General features: G+C 48.5%; 2 protein-coding genes across 2 annotated transcripts; one reads left to right on the top strand and one right to left on the bottom strand.

Moving 5' to 3' along the window:
• Positions 1 to 1,382: 1,382 nt before the first annotated feature.
• On the top strand, positions 1,383 to 15,069 carry ESS2 (ess-2 spliceosome associated protein). Its single transcript, XM_075012572.1, has 10 exons — positions 1,383 to 1,603; positions 4,658 to 4,826; positions 6,726 to 6,821; positions 7,382 to 7,551; positions 8,670 to 8,787; positions 9,517 to 9,650; positions 9,797 to 9,899; positions 12,279 to 12,388; positions 13,564 to 13,679; positions 14,316 to 15,069. Exons 1-10 carry the CDS (start codon positions 1,448 to 1,450, stop codon positions 14,599 to 14,601), a joined length of 1,458 nt encoding a protein of 485 aa, XP_074868673.1. The 5' UTR covers positions 1,383 to 1,447; the 3' UTR covers positions 14,602 to 15,069.
• Positions 15,070 to 17,833: 2,764 nt separating this feature from the next.
• On the bottom strand, positions 17,834 to 18,951 carry LOC142022663 (testis-specific serine/threonine-protein kinase 2-like). The gene has a single exon (XM_075012743.1). The coding sequence runs from the start codon at positions 18,923 to 18,925 to the stop codon at positions 17,834 to 17,836; it is 1,092 nt and encodes a 363-aa protein (XP_074868844.1). The 5' UTR covers positions 18,926 to 18,951.
• Between the last annotated feature and the right edge of the window lie 2,535 nt (positions 18,952 to 21,486).

The following is a 21,486-nucleotide window of genomic DNA, read 5'->3' as shown; positions in this document are numbered from 1 at the left end:
AGTAGCAATGCAACTGGTAAGTAGAGAGATATTTGGAGAATAAAGCAAATTAACTGTTGTTTCTTGTCACTGAAGTGGTGTGGGTAAAGAGAATTATATTTTCTAAGAATAATAAAATCTTTCAAATGCACACTTAGATATATTGGGTGAGGTTAGAAAAGCCTCTTATCAAAGAATCAGAACCTTCCCTCTGGATCATGTTCTCTTCTCACCTGTCACTGTCATATGGCCCATATTAGAATGAGCATCTGAGCATGAGTTAGTTTAGCACACGCTATTGGGCCAGGTTTCCAGAAGACAATCTTACCACGTATCTCAGTGGGACTTGAACTCTTCTGAAAAATACATTTAAAAATCTGCCCTTGTGAGAGCGGAGCACCTGAAACTCCAGCAGTAGATTTCTATGACACTCCCTACTGTAGCATTGCTTTATATCTGTCCATCTCCTACCACTTTTCTTATTTGCTCATGTCATCTAAATTCAGTGCCGCATCCTAGCAGCCGGTCCTCATTCCTTCTACTGGTGCCAGGATGTGCTGGATTCAAATCTCTCCTGGTGTGAGGAAGCTCCCATCCTACCCAGGCTACAGCAGTGTCTGAATGGGTATCCCCTCCGGTCATTGGCCTTTTCTCCCGATTTCAGACTAGGCAGCATTTGTGCGGTCCAGGCTCATTACGACGCTTTCCTGACATGCCCTGTAGGCTGTGCACTTTTGCACTCAGGAGAGAGTCCAATGCCGCCCAGCCCATTAGCAGATCACCCACAGCTAGGCGTTGTGTTTCTACAGGTGGTGCACGTTCACAAATGCCTCAGTGCACATAAAAATTTATTATGCACATGGATGGAAAAGATTAGAGGGAACACTGGCCCCTTCCCTGCCTCTAGGACAGGGGGGTTTCCTGCTTGTTTTCATTTGCAGCCCCTTAGCAATGTTCCAGTGGAGGCAGGGACCCTTTTGGAAGTCTCTGGCTAGGGTCTTTAGCCCACAGGCTAAGCCCATGCCGAGCACTAGGGCTGCACTAGCTGCCCGGCCCCTAGCAGGGCGATCTGCCTGGCTGGGCACGTCCAGGGCCAGCCAGCTGCCTGCTACCCAGGGCTCTGCCACCCTGTGGACTCAGGACCCAGCACCGCAGCTGATGCGCTCGCAGCTGCAGCCGGCAGCCTCCCCCATGCTTGACCCCACCTCTTCCTGGTCGGTAGGGAGCGAGCGCGTTCATTGCGACGCTCTAGCTGCTCTCTGTGGTTTCCCGCTCGCCGCTCTAGGTTTCACTAGGGGCTCCTCTCGGCGGTGCCGCTCAGGCTTGGGAGTGCGGGCGGCGCAAAACGAAAACTACAATTCCCAGCAAGCTGCGCGCGTCGACGGTGACCGGGAAGGGCCACGTCTCCTCCCATCGGTCGCGGCGCCCCTGTCCGCCCCCTGCCGACAGCGATCCGCGGCCTAGCGCCATGGAGGAGTCGGGGGCTCCCGTCGCTGCCGCCGCTTCACCCCTGGCGCTGGTGCCCCTACAGGCCGACGGGGCCGCCGTGGCCGTGCTGCGGGGAGCGGCCCAGGAGCCCCCCAAGCGTCGCAAGCGGGTCCTGGACGAGGAGAGCTACATCGAGGTGAGCGGGGCGGGGGGCGGCCGAGGCGGCTCGGGGGGCGCTGCTATTGCGGGGAGCCGGGGGCGGCCGCGGCGGGGCACTGGCTGCGCACGGAGGTGGGCTGGGTTGGGGGCGGGGTGTTGGCCAGGCACGAGGGGGATGGGCTGCATGGGGGGGGTGGAAAGGGAGGCCAGGGCTGTTGGGGACAGGGAGGGGCTGGCGGGGCACTGGGAGTGGAGTCCTGGGCTCAGTGTGAGCTGGGTGCTGCCGCCTTTTCCTTGCTGCGAGCCCCCAGCGAGTGCTGCGTGGGGTTCATCGTCACATCCTCAGCATCCTCAATGACCGTGGGCTCGGCGCCCGTTGGTGTCTGGTGCCTCTCTCGCTATTTCCTTCCATCTGTCCCTGTCCAGCGCGGAGTGGCTCAGTTTCTGCAGACCAGCTCCGCACCAATCTCCTGTATCATCTGCCCATTCTCTGGGGGGTCTGCCTCTCCTGTTCGAACCGGCCATTACGCCGAATACCAGGGTCTTCATTTTTCGCTCGTCGTTCATTCTGCACATATGTCCAAACAGTTGTCGCTTCCGTTTTATAACCTCCTGCAGCCGGTTCTCTTTCGGCTGTATCTTTCTATCTAATTCCTCACTGGTGACCTGTGTAGGGTTGTTGGGTTTTTTTTGGAGGCGGGGGGAGAGCAGGCTGACTCAGCAGCATGTGACAGCCCCCTGGATCAGGCCCTCTGTGGCTCAAACCAGTGCTGGGGAGGGAGGTGACTGAAGGAGTCCTGACAACTCAGCCCTGCCGAGCTCGTAAAACAAAGGGGAACATGGTTTCAAACACTCCAGCCCCCAGACCCGTCCATGCCAACATGGGTGGCTTAACAGTCGCACTCTTCTGTGGGTAAAACTTTTATCCACTCTGCTCCTGGTTGGAGAAACTATGTGACCTGCCAGGGAAACCGCTGTCCACCCAGGGAAGGGTCAAACTGACTGTCTGTAAGGTGCTGCCTAATACACATTAAAAATGAAAAACGGTGAAGATATTTTTCAATCTCTTTTTAATTATAACGCTCATAAGATTCTTCTTCGTTTCTTGTCCAGAATTGGTGTGTGATGTCACTGTGCATGGCTCTGCGATTGTTGGGTTTTTCTCCCTGGCTGGCTGTGTTTCAGCAATATATAATATAGGACATCATACAGTACATATTTATAAGTGTTTTTGGAAGACTATTTTGGGATCCTTCAAAATGAAAGGTGCTTTATGCCACTATGTTTTTGCCCCCACATTCTTCTGCTTTTTCACAAATGGGTCAGGTTGAAAATTGTTAATGGTACGTGGATCTTTTCATCTTCGGCTGTTGCTTCCTATCTCTCCTTGACTAGGAGTGTAACGAAGGGTCTGCATTGCAATTGCAGCTTGATGGCAGCTTGACGTACATGCACTAGCTTCAGTGTAACTAGTATAGCTAAAAATAGCAGTGGAGATGGACCCTGGCTCAGGCTAACAAGCTTCAGGATGGGCTTGCGTAGCCTCGGTTAAATGCTATGTCACTGCATTTTTACTGCTACTTTTAGCTATGCTAACTAGACAATCCTAGGCTGGCTCTGGCGGGGTCCCGGGCTGGTGGTCCTCTGGCTATGGTTCTAGTGGTGGAATTGGGGCGGGGGGCTCCCCAGTTGTTTGTACAGTGGTGGTGGTGAGGGAGTTATCATCACCCCTTAGGAGGCTGTGCAGTTCCTTGAAATAGGGGCAGGTCCTGGGCCCAGGTGAACCCCTGCCTCAGCTCGTTTACCTTTGCCCTTGCTCCGTTGTCTCGGCGGGGCAGCCCAGTGCTTCCAGGGCAGTGGCAAGCCAGGCATAGGATGGGGCATTCCTCCTTTTGGCAGTGGGGAGGTCCAGGAGGACGGCGTCCTCTGCCCAGAGGCCCAGAAGGTCCCACAGCTTGGGCTTGGCCCACAAAGGGGCCCTGCATTTTGTGCCCTGGGGGTGCTCCTGCGAGCCCTCTGGCAGCTTGCTGGAGGGCTCTGGGGGGCGTCACAGGGCTGCTGGCTGTTGTCCATCTGGTCATTCTCTGTTCCAGAGTGTGGGTGTGAGGGCGTAGGTGTCAGCAGCCTGTCTCCCTGCTGCCTCCACGCTCTGCTTCCTGCCACGGGGTTTCCGGAGCTCCCTGCACCTATAAGAATGGCCAGAGGCACAGGACATAGAGCTGTGATTACTGTGGACAGGGCGTCTCCCAGGACCAGCTGGCTGGTGCCATGGAGGACCTCTCTGTTGGCACAAGGGCCCCCTGGAGCATCCACACGGCTTTTTTGTCAACAGAATGTGTTGACAAAGGCGTTCTGCCTCATGGGGGAGAGGCAGAAGGCTGTTGACAAACGTGCCTAACGGTATGTCGACAGAATGCATTTGTAGTGTGGACACTCTGCAAGTCCTGTCACCAAAACCAGGGTTTTGGCGACAGAACTCTCTCGTGTAGATGTAGGCTGACTGGGACACATTGCCCCATCCCCTGCTCTTTCTGGACAGAGCTTGCTCAGGGGAAATGGACAGGACCATGCTGAAGGGCTGTGTCCTGCAGCAGAGACAGTACTCACAGGATGCAGCCTTCCATTCCACTCTGACCCTGCTTCTTCAGCGCTGCCTACTTGCTTCCGCTGCAGGTGGGAGCCAGTCAAGGAGAGAGTTAGGTCTTACAAGTGGAGACTGCTCAAGTGGGGCAAGGTGAGTACAGGTTGGGCGCTGGGTCCCTCTTCGAAGAGGGGGAAATGCAAGGAACCTCAGTCTCCAAAGTGGGACTCGGCAAGTAAAATGTGGAAACCTTTGTTCTAGATCACAGTTGACTGCTGTTGGGGCCAGTGCTGGTACTGTTTGTGTACCTGTGGTGCCTCGTGTGGATAAATAGGATGTCAGTGGTGTTCATGCATTGCAATGGATCAAGGCCTTTCAGTGAATCCAAAATCCTTTCTCCTCCCTTCCCTCTGAAAGAAAGTTTTCCCCAAGCTGATCTTGCTTTTTCTTGCTTGCCAGGTACGCTTAGAATCATTCCTCCTTTTGCCTTTTTTTTTTTTTTGACTACAGAGTTTGGAGAAGATTATCCAGCGGGATTTCTTTCCTGATGTTGAGAAGTTATGTGCCCAGAAGGAATACTTGGAAGCTGAAGAAAGTGGTGACTTAGAGAAAATGAGAGAAATAGCAATCAAATTTGGCTCGTCGTTGGGAAAATCATCCAAGGAGACACCCGCCCCGTGTAAGTGCTCATGGTTTCAGGGCTGATTTCCTGGGCAGGCTTTTAGTGTGGATGGGTGTCCGTACAGTATAAGTTATAAAGTGCTGCTATCTTTTTGGTACTTTGATGGGTCGTTTTATGCTCGCGAGATAAATTGTAGCGGTGTTGTATGTCCGGGAGCTGAAATTATTTAAGGTGCAAAATGCAGCGTTGTAGCTGCCTTCATCTCCTATTATGGAAAAGTAATAGTTATTTCAAAGAACCAGAGTTCTGTCTGCACAGGAATTACCAGCCTGGAGGACACATTGGTGTATTGACAGCAGCTGTTAGCAGCTACCTTAAAGGAAGGCTATAAGAAAAAGCTCAGAAAAACTGTTATGAAATAACCAGCCCCCTGGGAAACTTCTTAGCTCCCATTTATTAGAGGTCACCTTATGCTCTGAAACATGAGGTCTGCTGTCTCTTTGGAAGCTCTAGGCTGTCTCTTCAATCCTTACAATTATAACTCTGAACAGTCTTGCTGTGCCAAAGCCTCTTCTGAATGCTGCTATGAAGCTTTGTGTAATGCAATGGGGAATCCTCTTAATTAACACACCTTTGTAGAAATAGATGACCTGATTATCAGAGGCTCACGGAGCAGGCCCTCACTGTACTTTAAGACACCTGCTTCTGTTTCAGGAGTTTCTACAAAAATAGGTTTAGTGCAACTTTAAAACAGTCGAAAAACATAGTAAGGCAACACAGCAAGAAACAGCATGTCGTGAACAGAGCGAAGCTGCCATGTTTGGCCACTGCATGAACACCCATGCTGTAAGCTGCTGTGAAGATGCTTGTAAGCAAGAAATCCATGATGTTCAGAATGTGTGCAAGTTACTTTAGTTCTGTTGTGCAAAATCCATTCCTAGTTCTGTTTCCTAGTCATTTCAGTTGTGTCCGTGCCATTTACAGGGCTCCTGTTGTGTGCGTCAGTGTGGTTGTTTTTTTTTTTTTTTTTAAACATTCCTTTTAGCCCCCAACCTAACGTAGGCGCTGTTTCCCAGGTTAGCATGTAACTCTTTTGCTGGGTAATTTACAGGGCTTCCCCGCAGTAAAACTCAGCCCCTGGTTGACTTCTCGCTGTGGAGCTGGGGTGTTGGCTCACACAGGGGCAGCTTCTGTGCTGTTGTAACTTGCCGCCTTGCGGTGCAGGACATGTACCATTGATTGGGTTCCCTCCCCCTGGTATTGGTGTTGCTGTTTGTGACTGGCAGTCACTAGCATTGCCCTGAGCGTGGACTGCCATTGAATACAAATAATTGCCTGCTTCTGTTTGCTGTTGGATCAGACCAAATAAAGAATGCTTAGCGTGCAGTCTGTCCCCCGACCCCCAAAAGCACAAACTGTGGGTCATCTGAGTCCAATGAGGGCAGACAGGCCCCTGAAGAGCCTGCAGCTTTTTGCTTATCCACTAGGGCAGGTGTGGGCGAAGTATGGTAAGCAACTCTTGGCCAGAACCTGCACCTGTCACCCCTTCCCACACCACCGCTCCCTGCCCCAGGGCACTCCCCAAACCCTCTGCAGACCTGCCCCTCATCACAACCCCCTCCCAGATGGCTCCCCCAGGTCCAAATCCTCTCCTATACCCAAATGCCATCCTAGACTCTGCACCCCAGATCACAATGTCCTCCACCCAAGCCCCCTCCCAGGCCCCACAACCTCTCCTGCATCCTGGTCCCCAGCCCAGAGCTTCCTTCTGTATCCAACTTCCATCCCAGACATCCCTCCATTAATATCATAGTAGAGTGTGGCCTTTGGCCATTTTCCAAATTCTTGGAGTGCCCCTGCCCCTCAAAAGTTATTGCTCCTCCCTGCACCAGAGATAACATGATGATCTGCTCTCCTCTTTCATAACACATGCTGGGATTTGTTTTTCTGGCACAGATGTTACTCCAGCCACATTTGATACACCTGAAGTGCACCCAGGCGCCTCTTCCTTGTTGAACAAGCCAAAGATCGGGATCAAAACTGTGGAGGAAGGTAGGCAAGGGACTTCACTTGGCCCCTCCAGCAGGAGGGAAAATACTGCTGGGTGGTCGCTCTTCTGGTGTTAATCTTCTGAAGTGGCCCCTTCTAATATCTGCACTAAGTGAAACTTCATCACAGGTTGGGTGGGATGTGGGCCTGTCTGGCTCAGTAACTGTCACTAACGTAAGAGTGTCATTGCTTCCCAAGAAAAGGGTTTTCTGCCCGTGGGCAGGGTGGCCAGAGCACAGCCATTCACGAACAGAACAGTGCAGACACAGACTTGTCACCTGGCAGCAAATTACTTCCGAATTGTCCTTTAATCTGAACAAATGATCTTGAAGGGGTTGGTTGTGAGAAACAGTCACTGATCCTTCCATAAGTCAAGACGATGCTGCTGCTACCCTGTACGTCACACACACTTTCATTTTAGATACAGATCCCTCACCAAGGCTCAAGTTAAGAGTGGGCCAGTGGGGGAAAACATTTGCTCGGGGGATTAATGACCAAGCGTTGCTCATTACAGAAAGGGGAGTGTGAGCCTCTTCTGCAGACGACTTCTCTCCTCTCTCTAGGCGAAGTGGAGAAAGACCAGAGTAAAGATGCTCTTCCCAGCTTGGACAGTTTCTTATCCAAACACACCAGTGAAGATAACGCTTCCTTTGAGCAGATCATGGAAGTGGCCAAGGAGAAGGAGAAGGCTAGGCATGCTTGGCTGTACGAAGCAGAAGAGGAGTTTGCCCAGGTGGGGAAATGTCTCCTGAAAAGCAGAGCTCTTCTGACACAATACTGTGGACAATTGCTGTCTTGGGTTTAACCAAATGGGAAGGACGGCTTATAGTTTCTTGCTTTTTGTGGGAGAGTTGAGAGTGTTGAGTTGCCTTCTACTGTTGAATCCTGTAGTACTCCCTGTGATTGTGCCTTGTCTATGGATATGTGACTGTTGAATTAGACATGCAGTTGCATCAAGGACTAAATGTTGCTTGATTCTGAGATGTGCATGAAACAGTGGGATCTCATAGACTGAGCTAGGGACTCCGGAGTGTAATCCTGCCTCTGCTCCAAATTATGGTAGCATTTGACAAACCACTAACCTCCTTTGTGCTCCTGTTTTTCCTAGGGCAGTCTGGAGTTAATACTGACATATATCAGGGTGCTGAGTATCTATGTTGTATAGAGTTTGAAAACAAGAAGCACGGTCTCAGGGCATCATTAGAAACCTAGGCAACGTCCCTTAGAAAGCTGTTGAGCAGTTCTTGGTGTTTGTCAATATCTTATCCCGTGACAGACTGATTTCTGTTCTTGTTCAGTTATTGGCATTCACAATCCTCTGTTGTTGACACAATTGTTAAATATGAGGGAAAACATTTAAAATTTGTCTACTTATTAATGTTTTATGGAACTTGGGGGTGGGGAAGCTGTTACTGGGGTAAGAGCTCTTCTGTCGGCCTTTTTAAGACAACTTTGTGGTGCTTAATCTCCGAGATTTGTGAATTTTAGTTCATAAAGATTCTGTAATAAATAATGGGCCCTCTTATGTAGTCCTGGATCTGGTACCAAAGTTAAAAGTCTGACACCAGAGTAGTATTATCAAAACACAGTGATTGAATCAGTGTGGTGTACAGTAGAGAGAGACAGAAATGCAAAAGCCATTCCAGGGCTAATATTTGTATCTCTTCCTTTAAACTGCATAACTTTTATAGCAGTTGTGTCTGGTCTCTTCAAAGCAATCCAATCTCTGAACTCCTCTGAAGGGCAGAACTAAGAGATGAAAAGCAGAGCAACAAGCTGGTGCATACTGAGCTTATTTTCAGTCTGATACATGAATCTGAACCTCAGTCATTGTGTTCAATTTGATTCCAGCGACGACTTGAGCATCTGGCGCTTCCCTCAGCAGAGCAGCAAGCCCTGGAGAGTGGGAAATGTGGCGTGGAGACCTGGGAGTACAAGGCTCATAATTCCCTGATGTATTATCCACCAGGTGAGGCCTCTATAAGAGGCATCAGCAGACTTGGAAATGCGCATTGGGAGGCATCTGCCCACCTCAGCCAGCACCTGCATTTCAGCTTTGCTGCCTGCAGCACTTGTTCGGGTTCCTGAATTGCTGTCCCTGTGGTAAGACTGCACTGAGCAGGTTTTTCTTCCGCACGGTGGGTTACGCTCAGTTTGTCTTTCCGCCATTGTGTTCAGGAATCGAAGCTCCTTCCTGCTGGGTTTGTCTTGTTAATGAACACGTCTGGGTTCCCTCTTTCCTCCTACCATCCTGCTCAAGTCTGCATACGTGGGGTTTGCTTGTCTCCTGTCTGCCTTACTAAAGACAATGGGTCCCTTTAACAAACTTTAACATAAAGTTTAGTGCACACTTTATTTTAACTTGGTGGAAATGGCGAAAAAGAAAACTGCCGCTATACATCACAGCTTGCTGAGCTGTGTCCTCACCACTGGGCTGATAGACTAACAGATGTTTTTGGAGCATAAGCTTTTGTGGGCCAAGACCCATAACATGCATCTGACGAAGTGGATCTTGGCCCACAAAAACTTATGCTCCAAAGACATCTGCTAGTCTGTAAGGTGCTCCAGGACGACTTATTGTTTTTGTGGATACAGACTAACGTGGCAACCCCTCTGATAGGTTCTCAGTTGGCTGATGTTTGTTTGGGGCTTTCTGGCAGCCTGCCCTCTTTTCTTGATGCCTGGCTTGTTGTCCCAGGTGTGCCCGATGAGGATGAGGTGTTTAAGAAGCCTCGTGAAGTTGTCCACAGAAACACCCGCTTTCTGAAAGATCCCTTCAGCCAAGCTGTGAGTAAATCCCAGCTCCAGCAGGCAGCAGCCCTCAATGCCCAGGTGGGTTTACAGATAGGACACTGCTTGTGACCAAAACACCCTTCACTGGGAGAGGTGCATGAGCTCTGAGAACTGACCGTGGTGAATGTGCCTGATCAGCCGCGTTCTCCAAATGCACCGGATTGATGCCAGTGTTTCTGTTCTAGTACAAACAGGGCAAAGTAGGGCCGGATGGGAAGGAGCTGATCCCCCAGGAGTCTCCGAAAGTGAATGGCTATGGATTTGTGGCCACTCCCTCTCCTGCCCCAGGTAAGAGGAGACTTCTTTTTTTTTTTTGGCTCTAAAAGCAAAGGAGGTTGCAAATGCTGTCCTGTTCCGTGGACCTTTTGCTGTGTGCCCCACCTGAGGAGTTAATGCTTCTTCAGTCAGGCAGGCTGGACTTCCACTCTGTATGTCTGCTGAGCCAATGGCTCGCTGTGGGGTAGCAGATGGCAACTTCTCTGTGATAGCCCAGCCAAGGACAGGAACGATGCTGGGCTCGGGAGGCTCTGAGAGCTGTAGGCTGGTTCGCTGCATGCGGGTTGGATCGACTATTAAAATGCTTCAGTGAAAAGCCTCTTTTAGGAGTTCTGTGACCCACTGGCTACACCTCAGGTGTGAGGAGGGCAAATCAGTCAGAGTCAAGAGGCGGAGACAGAGTTAGAGGGCGACCAGATTTCGTGAGTTGATAGAGACGGTTCCAGTACATGGGGCTTTTTCTTGCATAGGTGCCTGTTACTCCCCATCCCCTATCCCGAGTTTTCACCATTGCTATCTGCTCACCCTAGTTTGACCAAAACTAAACCAGCGTTTTCAGATTGTGCGTACAATTAAGACATTATTGGCTGTGCTACTGGTAATGGAGAGCGATTCTAAGAGAGGCTTATGGGAACTCTGAGGAGACCTTGGACCCTTGTAACTCTCTGACGATTCTCTCTCTAGTGCCTGTATCCAGGGATCTCAAAGCACTTGACAATTATTCACCACCACACCCAGCAGTTCTATGTATAAGCTATTTTTTTCTACTGCATTCGTCTCTGTGAGTGCCTTCCACTAGCACATTAAGCACACCGGCCACATGTGGTATATTCTGTCCTCCTCTTCCCAGAGGGGGAAGTGGTGTATGTTGGGGGGTGTCAAGGTCAGTGCAGAACACTGCAGAGATGTTGAGAAGGCTGCAAATGGAGTTTCTGTCCTCTCGCCGCTGACAGCAGGAGATCAAACAGCAGTGCCAGGTTTGTGTGCTGGGTGCGGAAAGCTGGTCTCAGCTAGATGAGCAGGTCATTGGCCACTTGCTGGTGTCTCTGTGAACTTGCTCAGGAATGGGACGTTTGACATGGGCTGATAGATTGGTAGGACTGAAATATCCAGTGTGGGTAGGACTGTTGTTTGTTTGAAGAGGGGCAGATTCTTTCTCTGCACAAGGCTCATGGTTACCCTGAACCTCTTGGTGAGTGAATGCCTGGAACAGATTGGCAGCAAGATGTGGGTGGAGTGGATCCTTGCTGTTTGAGAAGCCTTCCTGAACCTGCACAATCTTTTCAGGGAAGTAAGATAGCTCTTTGCAACACTTTGAGGCCTGCTCTCAGGCAGGTTGTAGGTGGTCTGGATTAATGGTGTGCCACTCTGTATAGCTTCTTGGGAGGGATTTGGCAGCTTCAGTGGAGGCTGATTGGAAAGTTTTGTAGGCCGGTAATGCAGCCTTCACACAGGCTTTGAGGAATTCATTACATTTCATTCTGTCTGAATCAGCTTTTGTTCTCTGCCATCCATGCCTGAGCTTGGATTTCTTTTCATCCAGCAGAGTGTGTCAGGAAACCAAGGAGATCTGTGTGAGTAAGCGCAAGGAAGGGATTGTTTAGGACCAGTGTGTGAATGGCTGAGGCCAGCTCAGGATGGTCATGAGTTACCAGTTCCACTTTCTGTCTAATCCAAAAGACAGCCCCTGTATTAGGACAGATCCACTAACAACTCTGCGAGGTTCTCTGCCATTCTGACCAAAGGGATTCTCTGTGATCCATAGTGCATGGCAAATGCCTATTCATTTTGCAGTCTATTATCATCACTCCCGGTCTCCCTTAGCCCTAGGCCTTCTCTTTCATCCTTTGAATAGGTGTGTATTGTGTATGCTGTATCATCACCTCTGACACTTAAAACAGAGCACGCTAGATTCCGATTAGTGGGTGACTGATTTTATGCTGACCTTTCTGTGACCATTGATTTTTTTTCATCATTCGGAATGAAGACTGAGGCTCTTTGCATCCTTCCAGCACCGCCAAAGCCTTGCGCTGGTACGCTCAGGCAGATCCTTCCCACTGTGTAAATAGTCTCTCAAACAGAAATCAGCTGGGTCAAAGATGCCTTTGTTTAGCCTAACAAACCAGCTATCGGATCAGGCTCTTGGGAAACTGTCCTGCAGCTCTCGCTGTTGTTGAAGGAAATGTGTCTTTCCTACAATTAATGTGATGGGCTTCCTGGTGACATTTTTTTCCATTGGGTGACCAGTGATTTATGCTGTTTCATAATCAGTTTTTTTTACCATTGTGAGGAGCAGCCAGCCCCTGGGTTAGGGCAGAGAGCCTGCATTCTGAACGCTGAATTTTCTACACGTCTTGTCTCACAGACTCACGCTGCTTAACTTGTTGGTAGGTGTCAGTGACTCTCCTCTTATGACGTGGGGTGAGCTCGAGAGCACCCCATTGCGAGTAGATGGGTCAGAAACGCCGTATGTGGACAGGACACCTGGGCCGGCCTTTAAGGTATGTCATGTCAGAATTCAGCGCTTAGATCTTGGGGGATTTGGGTTTTTTTCTGGTGGCGGGGGAGCCTTGGCGTGGGAGGGAAGGAGTCACTAACAGATGAACATTTATTCGTGTAGGAGCTGTGACTTGGTTGTAATACTGGTTACGTTGTCCCTTGGCTTAAAGTTTAGCTGGATAAAATGCTCTTGCCATGACCTGCCTCCTGCTCAGGGCCCATCCAAGACCTCCCACGGTTGGGGTTGAGTATTCCAGGAGTGTGGAGAAGAGGAAGATGTTTCATTTTTCTGATTTGATGTACAAGTAGATGAAGAGTCTTAAATAAAACTTACCTGGCAGGTTGGCTTCCTTCCAGCTTGCTGCTTCTGGCCATCACCCCCAGCTGGGAAATCTGAGTCTAGAGAAGTTTGAGGAGGTGGTGTGGATCTACTACAGGTTGAACCTCTCTTATCTGGCGCCCTTGGAAACGGACTGGTGCCCCACTAGAGAATTTGCCAGACCCCAGGAGATGAATATTGTCCAGCACATTACCAACACTTCCACTGCTGACTGGGCTTTTAGAAGACATTTAGGGGTAAATTACAGCAAAATCACAGCACAGAGCACCTAGAGCCAGGACTGGTGGCTGTAAACAAACTTCATGGAACCACGGGTAACTTGGCCACACCCATGATAAGTGGTTGTCCAGGTAACTAAAATCATGCCAGACTAGAGTGGTTCAACCTGTAGTAGTCCACTAGGGTCTTCGGTTTCCTCCCAGGAGACATTGTGATTCCTGGGGTAGAAAAGTTCCACTGTTGGTCTCTTTGTTTTGTTGATCCTGGCCAGTGCAGTGCAACTGGTTGGTTTCCCCAGAGCTTAGCAGTGATTAGAGATGAGAGCTGCGTGGCTGCAGGCTGACCCAGGTCAGATGGAGGCATTTTGTTCAGGGGAGATACTTGGAGGAAATGTCAGAGTGCAGCTTGGCTATGGAGGCAGTTACTGTTTTACCATTGATACATCAGGATTTCCCAGCTGAAGATTTGTCTGCAGTTGCCTCTGGTTGTCCAGGTAGCACCAGAGCCAAAAGTGGTGGTCTCTCCCCACTCTCCAAGGTAAATCCTTACAGGTTGGACTCAACTATGTATGTGGTTGATTAGCAGCCTGGAGACTTACATATTTTGGTGTGTTTGCAGATCTTGGCGCCTGGGCGTAGAGAGCGGTTAGGACTCAAGATGGCCAATGAGGCAGCTGCTAAAAACCGAGCAAAGAAACAAGAAGCATTAAGAAGAGTCACAGAAAACTTGGCCAGGTGAGACTTCTCCATAGTAAACTGTCCCTGGCCGCAGGGGAACAAAGCAAGTGCTGTCTAGTAAGAGTTAAACCAGTCTGCATAGAGCAAAGGCATTTGGGCGAGGCGAGGAGTGCAAGGACCAGGAGCCAGAATGGACATGCTCAGGCTGGGAAGAGGTGTTTCCTGGGAGAAGGCTGTTGGCTCCTCTGCTTGCTCTTGTGCCTGTTGGCAATGCAGGGGAGAAGCAAGTACTTTGTGAACTCTCCTGCCAGGCCAGACTGCCCCAGAGGACCCCAACAGAGCACGAAAGGTGGAGAAGTTCCAGAGCTTGGTTGTTTGGGGTGGGGTGAGGACTTGGTAGACCCAAAGAAAAGACAAAGGAGCATTGATCCTATACAGGGGCTGGCCTGGGGGTGCTCCAGGCATTAATCAGCAAGAGACACAGCAGGGCTGAGGTTTAACCACACAGGCGGGGAGCAGGGGAAGCTCAGGCTTCGCTGCCAGAAGAGCGGACTGGCCAGGCTGTGTCCTGAGCTGTGCTCGGAATGATTCCAGTAAGGCAGGAGTGGAAGGAGAGGGGAGCCTTGAGTCAGTCTGCAGGACCTGGGAGAGGTTCTGCGTCTATGCAGCGCTCTGTCTATTTTTCTGTTGCAGCCTCACTCCTAAAGGACTGAGTCCGGCTATGTCACCAGCATTGCAACGACTAGTTAACAGAACTGCGAGCAAATACACTGACAAAGCCCTGCGAGCCAGTTATACCCCCTCTCCAGCACACCCCGGCACCCCTGGGTATAAGACCCCTGCTGGTGGTTCACAGACACCCACTAGCACCCCACCTCCTAGGACTGTCTCTCAGACTCCAGTAACACAAGACCCCACTTCAATCACAGACAACTTGCTTCAGCTCCCCAAAAGACGAAAGGCATCTGATTTCTTCTGACTTCCACCTTTGCCAATGGGGGGCTATGCCCCTGGCTGTGCAGGGCTGCGTGCAAGCTGAGGACAGCACGCCCTGCCAGGAGAGGGGCTTGCTTAGAAGATCTAGCAGTTGCTGGATTTTTGGGACCATTTCTGCCTTTGAATAGTGCATAGTTCCCTCACTTGACACGTCATCGCTAGACCAAGAGTGGAGCAGCCTGCAACGTGCATCGTGGAAGCAGCGTATTTACCAGTGTGGTGTCATTTCTGTTAGTAGCACGTGGACATATTACACGCAATCAGTAGGGAACAAGGACACTTCCAGAAATGGCATAAACCAGTATGGACTTTTGGAAAATAGCCAGAAATGTTTGGGATATCTTTTGTAATTCTCCTGGGCTTTTTTTAAAGAGTGTGACCCTGAATTTGAGTGCCTCTCTTTCTGTACAGGTGTGTCTATTTATAAAGTCTAGCGAGCTGTTGTACTAAGGCCTGAACCAGGGTGTGAAACGTTCTTGCTTCTAGCTTCGCATTCGGCCGAAAAATGCTGTTCCGCTGAGTAAAGGCAAGTCTCCATATTCTTTCCTCCTCTGATCCCAGTTCTGGATAGAGCATGGTCCCAAATACTAGAAATTCTGGCTTTCACTTGCATCTGCTTCAGGTATCCTCTTCAGTACCGAACAGGCCCCATGGTCCTTTGAGGACATGGTGGAGCAGCCGTCAGTGCACACTTTTTATTTTTTTTTGTATTAGTCTGTCGTCCTTGGTAGAATCCAGCAAGGTGGTGAGTATTTTTGCCCTGCAGGGATGTACAGAAGGAGGTCTGTATGGCAGTGCACCTCTGAAATATCCAGCCAGCTGTTATTTCGTAAATGTAAGAGGGAAGTTGGGAAATGTTGAGATCCAAGGAGAAAGAAAGGTTGTCAGGGTTTGGGCTGAAACGCACATGTATCACCCGTGCGTCACATCCGTACAACTTGCTGCTGAACACGCGCGTTCTCAAGATGCTCAGCGTCGTTCCTAAGGTAATCACTTTGCTTTTCCAGATCTTATTCATTGCCTTCAAACTCACTCTTGCTTTTGCTGTTCTAGCAGCTCGCAGTAATTGCCAGCCCCTTCCCACCAGGCAGGCTCTGTGCAGGGGGAGAGGAGCTGCAAAGTGGTTGGGGGAACGAGTCCTGGACTCACTGCTGTGCTCCTCCCCAGTTAGTTTTGTAGCTGCTAGTGGCTCCTAGAGATGTGCTTCCCTTTTCTTCCAGTGCTCCTAAATTGTACACAGGTTTAGTTCACACTGTTATTCTAACCAATCGCTGCGCTTTTCCTAAAGGCGGCTGAATGTTTTTAAGAACAACCCCCAGTGGGGACTGACATATCACTGTAGAAATTACTGCAATATATGCAAAAATGACTGTTCAAACTACACTACTTACTGCCTGAGGTATGGGTGTGGTTTCAAAGCTGTCCCAGTAAGTGGGCAGTAGGCAGGCCTGCCAAAGGGGTGGGGGGACGACAAAGGGGGCAGTTGCACCAGGGCCCGGCCTTTCAAGTGGGCCTGGAGCTCTGGCTGCCTTTGTCATGGCTACTTCAGCAGTGCCATGCCCAGAGCTCCAGCGCCTGTGGGGCCCAGCGCCGTGGTGCTAAGGATGACTTATACGCTTGCCTGTGGCCTGAAGCTGGGCCCTCTTCCCACTTTGCCCTGGGACCTGCAGTGGCCCTTTGCACCCCTGCTGGTACGGCCCTTTCCTAGTGGGGCCACGACTACTGTACCCAGTATGAGTTTTGTAAACCTGCCTGGAGCTACTTGCAATGTCTCCTTCAGTGGAAAGGGGCACTTGGCAGTTGCCCTCTCTGGGCTGGAGCTAACCAGAACTTGATTTCCCCCATGGAGCGCTCAGGAAGAAACCAGTGTTGTCCCAGATCTCCTTCCCCTCTCTGGTTGACAAGACCGTTAAGGCTACTTATTCCTATCTTCGTAATGTAACACTGGGAAGTTTTATAAAACGGGGCAGTATAGGGAGATGCTGTCACTTGGAAACAAGACTCCAAAGTAGTTTCACACTCTGCAGCTGCCCCTGAGCCTTTCCAGTTAGTGTACGTCTTGACAAACACACTTAAAAATGCTCCTTTCTCCTCTGTGAATTAATCTGGTGCCTGACTTGAGTCCCTCACAAACAGGAGAGGTGGATTAGCCAGGCACAGTGATGTCAGATTTACAAAGTCAAAAGTGAAGCAAGGCAAATCTAGAGTTACGATAGTCTTAAGTACAACGAGAAGTCCTGTGACACCTTATAGACTAACAGATATTTTGGAGCATAAGCTTTTGTGGGCAAAGAAGCGGGTCTTTGCCCACGAAAGCTTTTGCTCCAAAATATCTGTTAGTCTATAAGATGCCACAGGACTTCTTGTTCTCGAAGATACAGACTAACATGGCTACCTCGCTGATGATAGTCTCAGGGGTTATGTCTCCCAACAGCCATGTTTCCAGGCTGAGTTGTGCTTTTTAAGGGAGTGGTGTTTCCTTTGTGGCGTTTTAAAAAAATAATAGTTCCCTGCCAGAATATGACAGGCCTGGTGGTCTCACTAATGGAGTCTGCCTTTTCCCTGCAGGCAAGCGTATAAGTGCTTGTAATGAATTGCATATCAGCATCCCAGTGACGCTGTCATAAGGTTTAGCAAAACCCATTACTCTGCATCAGAAAACAAAGGGAAAAATGTCAAACCTGCTGTGGTGATGCTGAGGCACTGAATAATTGGTGAATCTTAGGGAGGTGAGGAATTGCCAACGGCAGAACTCCAGCACCAGGGCAGTACTGGAATATGAAAGGAAACAATGTCTATTTTTCCATGCCCTTAACAGAACTGCCTTAGAGAGGACCAGCTGTCACTGTGTTAATGCCCAATGCAAAAGGGACATGTGACTGTTGTGAACCAATGTGCGAAAGAAGGCTTAATTCACTGCAGCACTTCCGGCGTTCAACACTGGGGCAGCTATGGAACGCGTACTCCACAGGCTTTATGTGAATTGGGTCTACAATCTATAAGGTGGCTTGGAAGACCTATCTCCTTATTTAACCTTTCAATTCAGCAACATAGTTACCAACTTAGAAGAAAATTTAATAGAATTGCTATTAAAATAATTCCTTGCTATGAATGGATTTCACTTTCTCCTGCTCCGGGCTCTTGTTTTTAAAACAACTTCATCGTCTTATTCATGTGCAGAAGCCATGTAAACCACTCTGGCAGGCGGCTGTTCTTTAATCATCATTTCTGATCTCTGTTCTTTGCATTTGATCTGCAAGATCATTAACTTCTGCTTGCTCTTCCTCAGGAACGGCATCCTCTGCTTCCGGTACCGCCTCTAGTCTGGGCACTGCTTTCAATTCTGTTTTGTGATCTGGTCTTTCAGGTTTAGCTTCCCGAGTGGGTTCTGTTTCCTGTTTGTGCTCTGGCGTCACCTTGCCAAGGTTCCGAGAACACTCTCCTTCTTTTACAAATGAAGTTGCTGATGGGACTCTGGGCTTTGTCACCTGCATCCAAATATGACTTAAAACCTCATCTATGGTCAATCTTCGAGCCACGTCCGGCTGCAGCATGCGGTAAATAAGATCTTTGCACTCAACTGTCAAGTTTTTAGACTTGGGAAAGTGCACTCTGTGTTCTTTCTGAATCTTCAGCATTTTTCTGATGTTTGAGTCATCATATGGCATTGAGCCACAGACCATGATGTACAAAATGACGCCCAGACTCCATACGTCATAAATTTTAGGTTGATAGGGAATGCCTTGTAACACTTCAGGGGCTGCATACGCAGCAGAGCCGCAGAAGGTTTTACTGAGGATAACACGGCCATTCTCATCTCGAATCAGTCTTCTGGAAAAGCCGAAATCTGAGAGTTTGATATTAAAGTCTTTGTCTAGAAGGAGGTTCTCACACTTCAAGTCCCTGTGGACAATATCCAAGTCGTGGCAGTACTTGATAGCAGAAGACAATTGGCGAAACATCTTGCGAGCTACATCTTCAGTCATAGCTCCTTTGCTCTTGATGAACTCCAGTAAGTCTCCTTTTGTACCCAGCTCCATGACGATGTAGACTTTGCCATCAGACGTCTCAAAAATCTCATAGGTCTTGACAACGGAGCAGTGATTCACTTTGGCCAAAATCTCTATTTCCCTGGGGAGAAATCTTTCTAGGAAGTCACGGGGAGCTTTTTTCCGGTCTATGATTTTTACCGCTACGTTGAATTTCAGTCGATCAGAGTAGGCAGATTTCACTTTAGCATAAGATCCTTCCCCCAGATTTCCTCCCATGATGTAGCCTCTCTTTTTAAGGACAGCAGCATCATCCATGGTGCCAGAGGCAACAAGCGACTCATAAGTTGAGGTTGACTGTGCATCACGTATGCCAGAAGCCTGTTATATATTCCATGGTGGCCATCTGAGGTGCCCTGCTTCTCTGGAGTCATATGATGCAGAACCCTCAGCATTGTTTAAAGTATGATGTGGGGCTGTGATGTCACAAAGCACAGCTGCTATTACTACGGAGGTAGTGAATTAAAAAGCCTTTTTCAGTCTTACTGTAAAGTAACTGGAAGCCAAGAACCAAGGCAACATTCCAGCCTGTCATCTACAAGAGCTATCATCTTCTTGATAAAACGATTATTCCATTTATTCTCACAAGAGCAGAGAAGGAATCATGGAAGTATTTTTTTCCATTCCTTTATTAAGAGTCCTGTGCTTTGGTAACTTCTGTATGCCACTTGGCCTGCTACTGTAGTACATTCTGTACTTTGAGCTGAGCTGGGCTAAGATAATTGATAAGTTTCAGTTATAGGCTACTTCCTGATGGTGTGGCTTATGGAAATAAAATTAAGACAAAGAGAGGCTATAGACCAACATGCACCCAGTACTACGGAACAGTTTCCTCTTTTAAATCTTTGTCCAGTTTTAGAAATGTTATTCTGTGCACTAAAATGAGGAAGGAAATTCTTGTGAGTTTGCTTCTCGGATTCATTCTGTTTGCTGTAGCCTAAAAACTAACAAGGAAAATCACCTGTTCGGAAAATACTCCAAAACTACTTCTGAAATCAGTATAGCACAGCCAAGGAAAAATTGTAATTATTTCAAAGGCTGGAGGGGCTGGGCTATTCAAATTGAACAAACCAATCTATGCGCCCACCGCTGCTTTCCACGGTTAAGTTTTAATAATCTAATTTTCCAACGACTGTGTGTGTGCTGTTGCACGCCTTTCTCCAGGGCTTATGAATTTCACTCTGGGGAGGTTATTTTTAGCAATATGAGTCCAATGACAGTAATATATACTAATGAGTGTAGTACTGTTTCAAACAGCACTGTGCTAAAGTGCACCAGGGAGCCTTTAATAGACACTGGCAGGGTCTATGTGGACCGAGTAATACACTGAATGGTAGTATGCTTTAGAAATCACAGCCCAGAACTCCACTTTACCGTCCCATGGAAACAAGCTCTTGGATACAAGTAATCATTTCTACTGGTTTTTGGAGGTAAAAGCTGCTTTTTGTTTTCTGTTGGGGGTGTTTTTCAGTTAAAACTAAAAATCGAAATCCTGTATATGTCTCTCACAGCTTGTGTGTGTATATGGAGGCACTGGTTATAATTCTATACTTAAAGGCTGGGTCTACATGGGGCCATCTCCTGGCAGCTATAAGCTAATGAGCAGTCTCACAATTGCAAATGGCTGCTCATTAGCATGGTCCTGTGGCTCATTAGCATAGCCACATGAGATCTCGCTCTTGGCAGAGGCGGGTGCTGGCAGTAAAGAGACCGTGTGGACATGCCCCTGCCAGCAAAAAGCCCTGCTGTCGCCAGCTCCTCATGCTTCAGGCTTTTTGCCAGCAGAGGGGCTTTTCACTGGCAGGGACATGTCCATATGGCCTCTTCACTGCAGGCACCTCCCTCTGCCGAGTGCGAGATCTCACATGGCTATGCTAATGAGCGGCAGGACCATGCTAATGAGCAACCATTTGCAATTGCAAGGCTGCTCATTAGCATGGAGCTGCTGGGAGAGCGGCCCTATATAGACCCAGCCAAAGAGTTGAGTTCTGCCTTTAAAACTGGGATTCAGCTGATTTGTGTAGGAAGAATATAGCTACAAAATTACAGCATCAGACAGGTTGCTGTGTTAGTCTGTATCTGCAAAAACAAGAAGTCCTGTTGGAGTTTAAGCTTTAGGGGGCAAAGAGAGCACTTACTCTTTATAGACAGAATATATTTTCTAAGTCTTTGCAAGTAAATCCTTTAAGTAGTTTGAATGAAAATTAATTTTAATATGAATTAAGAAATGTAGTAATTCATCAGCTCATTTTTGTGTGGAAGATTCTTAATGTACAATGACACAGTCTTAAAATGCCCCTCTCATTAAAACTTTACAAAGCCTCATGGACAGGCTGCATCTGAGGAACTTAAGTTGTAATTGAGCCAAGTTATTAATAAGTGTTATATCAAATTGTTATATAAACGGGGTAGCTCAGGATGTTCTTAGTTTGAACCACTGTCACACCAGAGACAATTCAGCTAGGCATCAGCCTTCCTATACAGCCAAATGTGCATTACCACTCTATTGTTTTATAGGCATCAGTGTGAAATCATAGAACACTAGGACTGGAAGGGACCTTGAGAGGCCATTGAGTCCAGCCCCCTGCTCTAATGGCAGGACCAAGCACTGTCTAAACCATCCCCGATAGACATCTATCTAACCTGTTCTTAAATATCTCCAGCGATGGAGATTCCACAACCTCCCTTGGCAATTTATTTCACTGTTTGACCAGACAGAGTTAAATTTTAGTTTCATATCATGAAAATTTATCTGCACTCTACAATGTATGAATGAAACATGAAAAAAATTGTTTTGGATCAATACAAAGTGCACGCCA

Source organism: Carettochelys insculpta, chromosome 18 (genome assembly GCF_033958435.1).
Source record: "Carettochelys insculpta isolate YL-2023 chromosome 18, ASM3395843v1, whole genome shotgun sequence".
NCBI lineage: Eukaryota > Metazoa > Chordata > Testudines > Carettochelyidae > Carettochelys > Carettochelys insculpta.
This window is presented reverse-complemented; position numbering and strand designations above follow the sequence as displayed.